The sequence below is a fragment of the Cydia pomonella genome, unplaced genomic scaffold (genome assembly GCF_033807575.1).
Source record: "Cydia pomonella isolate Wapato2018A unplaced genomic scaffold, ilCydPomo1 PGA_scaffold_153, whole genome shotgun sequence".
NCBI lineage: Eukaryota > Metazoa > Arthropoda > Insecta > Lepidoptera > Tortricidae > Cydia > Cydia pomonella.
The window spans coordinates 71,040-81,446 of NW_026907796.1; the positions used below are offsets into that span (position 1 = coordinate 71,040).

A 10,407-nucleotide genomic window follows, 5' to 3' on the forward strand; every position below is an offset into this window, starting at 1 on the left:
ACTGCGAAATCGCCGTGAAGTTGTGCGAGTGTGGAGTCTACGTCAACGTCGCGGTGTTATATTGTATTTGTATTTCTATGGTCGCGGTATGTTCTCTCCGCGAAGTCGCGCCACGATTCACGCGCATAGTCTGGAGGGGGCTTAACTCTATTCAAACTGAAAATAAATAATGTGTGATTATTTGGGTGCCAAATGCAAAAAAATATGTGTATACTAAGGAAATTTGATTATACAAATACAAGCATGTGTAACAAGTTCGTTGATTTTCTTACCGGATGTAAAGTGACCTAACTTTTTAGTACCATTTGGACTACATTGAAGGTCTCAAGTTGGTCTCAAGACTCTCAAGTTCAATATAGTTTTGCCAAAAATCTTCTACTTGTGTTTTAATTTTTTTATAGAATGAGCTTTAACGCAGTCGCGTAAAGTTGAATTTCATTGAGCTCTCAATCAATTTTATAAAGAAATTAAAGTGCAATCGTTATAGAAAATGTTGGAGGGAAACTTTGACACTTATTTTTTCCAAATTCTTTCTGTTTGCGGAGCGGTTGGAACATGTTTTTGGCCATCATAACTGCCATAAATGCCATAATCGACCATAGTAGTGCGTCATTCATTACACTTACAGTATAGTTGTAGGTGACAGAACTAAACAAAAGCTGCGATAAATAGTGGAAAACGTATTATAAATAATATCAGGAATACTAATTGACTGCAAAATCGCGAGAATATCCATCACTAAGTCGTAATACTGTGAATAGTATGTGGACGTGATATTTGATACATTTGGATCCTACAGTAAAACAAGCAACTGCTGGACTTTTTTCGATGTTACGGTAGTTGATATTTTTTGGAGCGATGTCTGCAATAGCCACCGCCTCCGCTGCCACTGTGTCGGTGGACGAAGATGCCGACGAGTGTGGACCGCAGTTGATATCTAAATTAGAGGTATGTTTAGGTAATTAATCATGACCTGTTTTGTGATATTCTCTAGTTGTGTCTTTAATCTGTTTGGCCAGTCAGTTAGCTCAGTAGCAGTGAAGCTAACAACAGTAACAACTCATACCTCACTCATCCATTTATTTGTTGTGATGGCCCAGGTTTTTGCATAATAAAATGCTCTCAGAAAGTATTTTTACATGATTGGCATTTTGTCTATTCTGAAGTAAGAAATTCTAGAATTTTCTATATTCAATACTTCTTACATACAAGGTGTAACAATAATAGTTACCATTATATTTGTTACACCTTGTATGTACTTAAAAAGGTAAATAATACTTTTACAAGAATACACATTTTTTACACAGCTGTAACACTAACAAACTATATTTAAAATACAATATACAAATATTTTTGAGTGCTCTCATCAACAAAAGAAAACATTCAAAAACTAGAACTGATGGCTTTATCCATTAATGCTTCATGATCATGGCAATAATAATGTATAATATGTTGTTTTATTACATTATTATTTCAGGGCAATGGAATTACATCAGGAGACATCAAAAAGCTGGAGGAAGCGGGTTACCACACAGTTGAGTCAGTGGCATATGCACCGAAGAAATGGCTGATTACCATCAAGGGCATCTCGGAGCAAAAGGCGGACAAAATACTGGCAGAGGCTTCTAAACTTGTGCCTATGGGCTTTACTACTGCTACTGAGTTTCATCAAAAGAGGTATTTTTTTTTGTTTTTTATTTATTTAATAAGCAGGCAGGCAGTTTGACAACTGATATGACCTGTATCCAATATTCATAAAGATAGTTATCATGAACGAGTAGTAGATATAATATGCTTGTCTAATTTATTTTAAAACTGGTTCACATTTTGTGCTGAAACCACATCTTCTGGGAGTTTGTTCCAAGCCCTCACCACTCGATTGCTGAAAAAGTGTTTGTATGGGTTACTGTTATTATTTTAATGTACTTTAATTTTTTGTATGACTTGAATAATTACTTCAGTATTGATTTAACTTACCAAGAAAAGAGGCCCTGAAGATTGATTTTGATGAAGACTATTTTTAGCCACCTAAATTACGGCGCCTAAAAAAGGCACTGTATAAACACTTTCGGTTCCATTTTTACGCGGCATGCCAGCGCTGGCACGGAATAGAACACGCGCCAATTTTTTGCGCCATCGACCTATGCCCGCGTCTCTCGCTGACCCCGCTGACTGGGACTGAAAAGGTACCGTGTAAATGACTCGTGTCGGTTTGCTGGTCACTGGTGGCGAGATTTAGGCGGCTGAAAATAGTCATTGTCTAAATGGTCTGAAGATGTGCTGTACGGTAGACTCTGGCGCCTCAAATCTCTGTTTAAATCAACCTTAATGTCTGAAAGCAATCATTACCAGACAAGCCGTGGACTGGACGCATGTGAGGGGCGTGCAGCAAACGTCAAATCAAGACCTTTCATACATTTGGCCTAGTGCAATATATAAAAGGCCTTGATTTCCCCCCTAACTGCGTCACGTATTGCGTGCGTCCACGCCTAATACTCCACTAATCTAAATATTGTCTGAGGATAGTATATGTAACCAGTTGTTTGGATTTCGAACTCTTTCAACTCTGTTTATTATGCGGTATTGCACTATCCCCAATGATATGGCCTTATTAAAGGGATGCTTATGTAAATTCTTTGAGTATAAGATCTAGTTCTTGTACTGATTGTTAAATTATTTAGATACTATAGGTGTTTAAGTATTTTTTATTAGCCTTAATGTTACTCAGGGTTTTATTCCCCATGTTCATTAATGAGTATACATTTCTAGATAAGTAATTAATTAAACACATAACCGAAATGTTTCAGGGCAGAAATTATACAATTAACAACAGGATCCAAAGAGCTGGACAGGCTGCTAGGTGGAGGTATTGAGACGGGCTCCATTACGGAAATATTTGGAGAGTTCCGCACGGGGAAAACACAGATATGCCACACTTTGGCAGTCACTTGTCAGGTAATTCATACTAACAGTACGATTTTGTATTTGCAAGTATAGTCAATGTATTTATACATCAGTGCACAAGCATCATCATTCTGGCTTCAACCATAAATTTAGAAATATTACACGTAAATTATATCACGTTATTTTTTGGACGTCGTGGTAATTAAAAAAAATGTTATGATGCGTTTTATGCCGTTCGTGATTTTTTTCTATCGAGCGAAAGTTTTTGATCAGTTACTAAAAAGTTACTAAACTAAACTTAAGTTACTAAAAAAAGGTCTCAAGATTGCTATTAATTTTTTTTGGGCAATCTATTATGATCTAAAAAAGCGCTAAGATTTGTCTAAAACTGCTGGCACCCCCTGCACTTTGTTGAATAAAATGTCACTGGTTTAATTTGTGTAAACTTTTGCTTTTTCTCTAGTTACCGATTGAGCAATCAGGCGGTGAGGGCAAGTGCATGTATATCGACACGGAAGGCACGTTCCGGCCGGAGCGCCTGCTGGCCGTGGCGCAGCGCTACGGCATGGAGGTGAGGGTGCCAGCTTACTAACGTTTAAATCTACATATTATAGTCATTTTTTTGAAAAATTTCATTTTTGACACAAGCTCTTTTCGCTGACTGTATTTTTTTTCAACAGGCAATTTATACTCATCCCATTCTAACAAACTTAAACACAATTATCTCAGAGTTCCTATAATCACTTCTTGTGTATAAGATCTGCTCGATGGTAACATTATATTACTTTGTTTCAGCTCAATCAAATAATGGAAACTGGGTCTAATTTAAACATTCTAAGTTAAATTGAAGCTTGTGAAAAATTCCAATCTAAATCTACAGTGAAATTTTGATGATTCTCGTTTTTATGACCCTAATATTGAAATGACAATTCCATTGCCCCAATTTGTCTGACGGATTAGTCATTTATTCGGTGTATTCCTATTTGTCGCCGCGGGGCACAGATGGGAATAGGTGTTTTCATATAAAATAATAAATCATTTCCATTTGTCCCCGCCGTGCGTATGGCGGCGGTTACGTGGGATGGAGACAGATGGGAATACCCTGAGTTGTGGTTTGTGTCAGGGCGGCGCCGTGTTGGACAACGTGGCGTACGCGCGCGCCTACAACACCGACCACCAGACGCAGCTGCTGCTGCAGGCCTGCGCCATGATGGCCGAGTCCAGGTACCTGCTTACTATATACGTACGCGCGCGCCTACAACACCGACCACCAGACGCAGCTGCTGCTGCAGGCCTGCGCCATGATGGCCGAGTCCAGGTACCTGCTTACTATATACGTACGCGCGCGCCTACAACACCGACCACCAGACGCAGCTGCTGCTGCAGGCCTGCGCCATGATGGCCGAGTCCAGGTACCTGCTTACTATATACGTACGCGCGCGCCTACAACACCGACCACCAGACGCAGCTGCTGCTGCAGGCCTGCGCCATGATGGCCGAGTCCAGGTACCTGCTTACTATATACGTACGCGCGCGCCTACAACACCGACCACCAGACGCAGCTGCTGCTGCAGGCCTGCGCCATGATGGCCGAGTCCAGGTACCTGCTTACTATATACGTACGCGCGCGCCTACAACACCGACCACCAGACGCAGCTGCTGCTGCAGGCCTGCGCCATGATGGCCGAGTCCAGGTACCTGCTTACTATATACGTACGCGCGCGCCTACAACACCGACCACCAGACGCAGCTGCTGCTGCAGGCCTGCGCCATGATGGCCGAGTCCAGGTACCTGCTTACTATATACGTACGCGCGCGCCTACAACACCGACCACCAGACGCAGCTGCTGCTGCAGGCCTGCGCCATGATGGCCGAGTCCAGGTACCTGCTTACTATATACGTACGCGCGCGCCTACAACACCGACCACCAGACGCAGCTGCTGCTGCAGGCCTGCGCCATGATGGCCGAGTCCAGGTACCTGCTTACTATATACGTACGCGCGCGCCTACAACACCGACCACCAGACGCAGCTGCTGCTGCAGGCCTGCGCCATGATGGCCGAGTCCAGGTACCTGCTTACTATATACGTACGCGCGCGCCTACAACACCGACCACCAGACGCAGCTGCTGCTGCAGGCCTGCGCCATGATGGCCGAGTCCAGGTACCTGCTTACTATATACGTACGCGCGCGCCTACAACACCGACCACCAGACGCAGCTGCTGCTGCAGGCCTGCGCCATGATGGCCGAGTCCAGGTACCTGCTTACTATATACGTACGCGCGCGCCTACAACACCGATTAGGTTACAATTCATTTTTATAAGTTCTGTTCATATAAGTTCACCGCATCCAGCTTGAATTTTCGACCTTTCGAAACAACAGTCCGATCGTTACTATAAACTCCCTCAGGGTAGAGGGGGTTTCGACAAATATGTCGTAATTTTTTGTAAACAACAAAATAGTGTAGGCTGGTCTCACGCGGCCGGGATGTCTCTCCGAATTCAGATTCTTTATTCAGAACAGAAAGCTTTGCCTCACGCATGTCTTAAACATTCCGATTGATCAGTTGTCTCGCGAACGTCTGTAATGTCAATGGCAAATTCATATTCTGATTCCGGCGTGTGTACTTGTCCATACATAAAGTATGGAAAGAGGTGCATCAGGAATTCATAATCTTAATTTTCATATACTGAATTCAGAACGCACATCGCTATCATGCTTACAGATCGATCTGAAAAATTAATAATCTGAAAAAATCGGAATGTATGTAGAACATTGTATGGGATTCCGGTCTTTCTTAATTAAGAATCTGAATTCAGAGAGACATTCTGATCCTGTGAAGCCAGGCTAAAAATGTGACTAAAGTAAAAGATAGGTTAAAATATGCCGAAATCGGACACAATTCTTCTATATACAAATATAAGCAAATTATGTTTTTTTTTTAACACATTCACTGTCAGACAAAAAACGGCGCATTACCCCAGAAACCGGTGGTCTAGAGCTGCGTACAAAACAACCCGCCCAGCGGGTGGGTTCCCGGCAGTGAATGTGTTAAACAAAACCAAATCATTTATACTCTACATACAAATTTTGTTAAATTTCACGTTAGATCATGGCAGGGGGCATGGGGTCTCACGAGATGTCTCTAGAGAGTGAGGGGTCAAAAAATACTTAAAAACGCCTCACGTAATTCATGGAGCCAAAGCGATATATGGTGACGTGCCTAGTAAAGCTACCCACACACATCAGCATTTATTATTTTGATTGTTACAGATATTCACTTATCATAGTAGACAGCGCCACAGCCCTTTACAGGACCGACTATTCAGGAAGAGGAGAGCTAAATCCGCGGCAGCAGCACCTGGGCCGCTTCATGCGGATGCTGCTCCGGCTGGCCGATGAGGTAATCATCAGTGATCGGAACTATGGGAGTAAAACTTTAACAAAACTTGTTAAGCGGACATAAAATAGTGCATACAGCCCTAAAAATATTCATGTCCATAGGGATAGGAATAGTATAGTACTTACAGCCATAAAAATATTTACATTCATAGATATTCGAATATTTTTAAGGCTATAAGCACTCTTTTTACGTACGCTTGATAAGTTTAGTTAAAGTTTTACTCTCATAGTTCCGATCACTGGTAATCATCTTCCTCGCCTTGTCCTGGCTTCTTGCCACGGCCTATGGTAGCCTGGGCTATAACCGCGAAACTCGAAGTTCGTCAATTGCGGGCATTTTTATCTGTCACTCTAATAAAATTACAGACGTACATACAGATTTTTTATAACACCTTACTTATAATCATTATTACAGTTCGGCGTAGCAGTGATAATAACCAACCAAGTGGTCGCCCAAGTAGACAGCGTTGGTGTTTTCAACGCGGACACCAAGAAACCCATCGGTGGGCACGTGCTGGCCCACGCCTCCACCACCAGGCTCTACCTGCGGAAGGTAAGGTCATCAACAACCGGCCAACAGCGTGTCGGACCCTGCTTAGTCTTTGTTGACCGCCTGTCTCATCAGGCACGCTCAAAAGGGGATGAGGGTTCTTGAGGTCCTCCATCATTGGCCTTCGTTTGAATCGTACTAGACGTAACAACCTGTATAATTATTAAGGTACCCTAAAATGGGGTAAGTAGGCATTACGAGAGCAGTTGGGTTATGAATGGGGTGAGGAGGGATGACCGAGGGGCGAGTCGGTTTTTACAGGGTACTGGTACGTAAATTATATCCCATCATAAACATTTTCATGTAAAATGTAGCCATGGCGAGACCCTCCAGGGCCCATTAATTTTATCCACTCTGTGTATGCCGCGGCGGGAATAGAAATTCCTTCATCCGAAAAAATCGAGTCTCATCGACGAATTGCAGTTTCCGGCCTCTGAGTGTACACTCAGGTGCAGAGAGAGGTGACCCCCTTGCAAGTGTATAGATTGCTTGTATGCAGGGGGGGTCGGGGGTCACCTCTCTGCATCTAACTGTACTATTAGAAAACCTGCTTCGTATGTCTACAATGTTTACTGTACATTAATTGGTAACATTTGGTACATGCAGGGCCGCGGCGACAACCGCATCTGCAAGATCTACGACAGTCCGTGCCTGCCCGAGACCGAGGCCATGTTCGGCATCAGCACTGAAGGCATCACGGACGCTAAGGAGTAGATTTAAGGCTTAAGACAATGGTAATTAATAGACAAAATACACATACATACACACATACATATGTATACACATACATATCGTCGTTTATTTAGAACCCTCAGGTCGCGGACTGGACGCACGCGGCGAGCGGAGCGGCGCTGTTGTCCAAAACAGTTCAAACATCAAACATTTATTCAGCAAATAGGCCACAGGGGCACTTCTACATATCATTTTTTTAACAAACAATTAAAATAACAAAATACAATTACAAATATGGAATCAATGAAATATTAGAGATGTATAGAGTCTCTAAATGTCGAATCACATAAAAAACTATGATAAAAAAATACAAACAACAAATACTAAAAGTCTTTAGATATTTAAAAGTCTCTAAGTGTCAGAGATAAAATATAATTAAAAAAGAAACGATCATTGAATTATTCTTAGAGATGTAAAAGGTCTCCAAGACTTCAATTAATATAAAATAATAGATAATTAAACTAAAGAAAAAATAATTAAAAGACAAAAAAATAAATCAGACAGTGTCTCACGTTAATGCCACTCAAAAGTATAGTTACATACTTATAACATGAAGCCCGTGTAAGCTTAAACAGACCAGTCTCCACAAACAGCACCCGTTCACGAGTATGACGCGTGTCTCATTCAAGTCTATACATTTTGTTCGTGCCGCTTGAAGCCGTGCGGCGCAAGCGGTGGTTTGCGCGGCACGAACTAAATGTATAGACTTGAATGAATCTGTTTTGGACGTCGACGCTCCGCTCGCCGCGTATGTACAGTCCGCGGCCTGAGGGATCATGTACCGATATATTACGTCACACCAATCGGCAAGATTTTTTGACCCCTCCGCCCTCCTAGCCACTGCTGGTTTCCTTTGGCAAACCCCTCCTGGTGTTACTTCACATTTTTTGTTTTTAATCGACAATTTGAATAAAACATATTTTAGGTAAAAACCAATGTTAGAAATCTTATACCACGTAACCGTTTAAAAATAAAAATTATATGAATTAAAACGATTATCATTGCAAAAAAGTAGTTTGTTTATTCAAAGTTTGTAACTCCCCTCCCCTTCTCACTACATGTCATATTTTTTTTAGCCATCCTCCCTCTAAACGTGTGACGTAATTAATAATTGACCCCTCATGGTGCTCTCAGATTCCCTTGTCCCTGCGGTATGCCCTTGTACATTACAATCCAAATTGTCTGGGACGTATCCGGGACAAGGCGTACGAACGGTTGGTTCCAATTGCGTCGGTACCCCATATGTAACATAAGGTGAGAGTCAGAATGGCGGGTGTACCTAAATAAAATGAAATTAAAACCATACCATATTTTTGTATCTAATTTGTACTATATAGTACCCCCTTTAAAAAAAATTGTACCTTGCGGTACTTAAAGTTATCACCAAAAAACAGTACACCCGCCATCCTGACAGTCAGAATGTAGAAAGTAAAACATGGAAACCACAAATAAAATGACTCATATTATAAATGAATATGAAGGTACAAAAATTTGGCTTTTATAGAATTTATCAATAGCCACCGGAACATAGCGTAATAAAGTACACCCGCCATTCTGACTGTCAGGATGGCGGGTGTACTGTTTTTTGATGATAACTTTATGTACCGTGAGGTACAATTTTTTATAACGGAGGTACTAAATAGTACAAATTAGGTACAAAAATATGGTATGCTTTTCATTTATTTTTATTTAAGTACACCCGCCATTCTGACTCTCACAACATAACACTGCCTGTAGGCCTAAGATGATCGGCTCTTTATCATTTGTCAACATGCCTGTCACGTTCTAACAAGTATGTAAGCGTGAAAGTGACGGGCATAGTGACAAGCGATAAAAATGGAACCATGCTGCCACTGCTGAAGTGCCTAACGATAAGTTTATTGTATTTTACATGTAGCGTAGTGCGGTTGACACGTCATGACGCGATAAAATAGATTATTCCCACTAGTTACCACCTAATTTTTACCAGTGGTAACTACTGGGATTTTTTCCCTTCCTTTTACCAGTGGTAACTACTTGGTGACAACTAGTTGGAATAACCGATAAAACACGACATTTTATGTGTATGAAGAGGAAATAATACCTATTTATAAAAAAATAAAAAAGATAACCATGACAAATGACACCCGCACGATGACTCATGACGAAATGTAGTAGGTAAGGTATATTCGGGTAATTTCAGATATTAAGTAATTCCGAAAATCATTTATAAATCACGCATATTCCGTTGTAATAAGTTTCTTTTTGGAATTACCGCCAGTTTTTTTTATTTAGTGTTCTTTCCTTTCGGAATTACCCGAATACACTATTGTTTTTTTTTTCATGGACAATCTGTAATTTAAGCTACAAACAATATTGATTTTTTAATTTTATTTAGTCATTTCCTTAATTTAATTTTATTGTAAATACGTAATTAATTGTAATTCTCAGTGAGACAAATAAAAATATGAATTATACACTGGTGTTTTTATATCCTATTAAATTACCCAAGTTGAATGAATCTATCCATATTTATATCTCCTAAAGGGTGAATTGTTTTAACCCTTTGACCACTAAAGACGTCAACTGTGGCGTGCGGCTACAACTGAATATCAACCTTCGTGCATTCCGACAAGGTTCACGTTGACGCGCCGCGCAAGATAGGCGTGGCGTTCAAAGGGTTAACGCCAACGACGGATATATGCGCACCGTAGGTCCAACGTCGAAGACGGATTAATCCGTCACAGAAAAGACCTACGTGCATATGCATCAAGTTCAATTTCAGTTTTGACACTTCGGTGTCGTGGCGTTCGAGTGACAACTTTTGTGTTTGTTCGA

General features: G+C 41.2%; 1 protein-coding gene across 1 annotated transcript; it reads left to right on the forward strand.

Moving 5' to 3' along the window:
• The first annotated feature begins 601 nt into the window (after positions 1-601).
• Positions 602-10,046, forward strand: LOC133533315 (DNA repair protein RAD51 homolog 1-like). The gene is made up of 8 exons (XM_061872280.1): positions 602-948; positions 1,478-1,677; positions 2,808-2,955; positions 3,368-3,475; positions 4,028-4,128; positions 6,180-6,309; positions 6,724-6,861; positions 7,465-10,046. Exons 1-8 carry the CDS (start codon positions 859-861, stop codon positions 7,570-7,572), a joined length of 1,023 nt encoding a protein of 340 aa, XP_061728264.1. The 5' UTR covers positions 602-858; the 3' UTR covers positions 7,573-10,046.
• The last annotated feature ends 361 nt before the right edge of the window (positions 10,047-10,407 follow it).

Excerpts from the sequence above, each read along its gene's own strand:
- LOC133533315 (XM_061872280.1), top strand. The coding sequence starts at position 859 with ATGTCTGCAATAGCCACCGCCTCCGCTGCCACTGTGTCGGTGGACGAA. Across the intron at positions 949-1,477 it reads AGTTGATATCTAAATTAGAG|GGCAATGGAATTACATCAGG; the intron begins GTATGTTTAGGT and ends TTATTATTTCAG. Across the intron at positions 2,956-3,367 it reads CTTTGGCAGTCACTTGTCAG|TTACCGATTGAGCAATCAGG; the intron begins GTAATTCATACT and ends CTTTTTCTCTAG.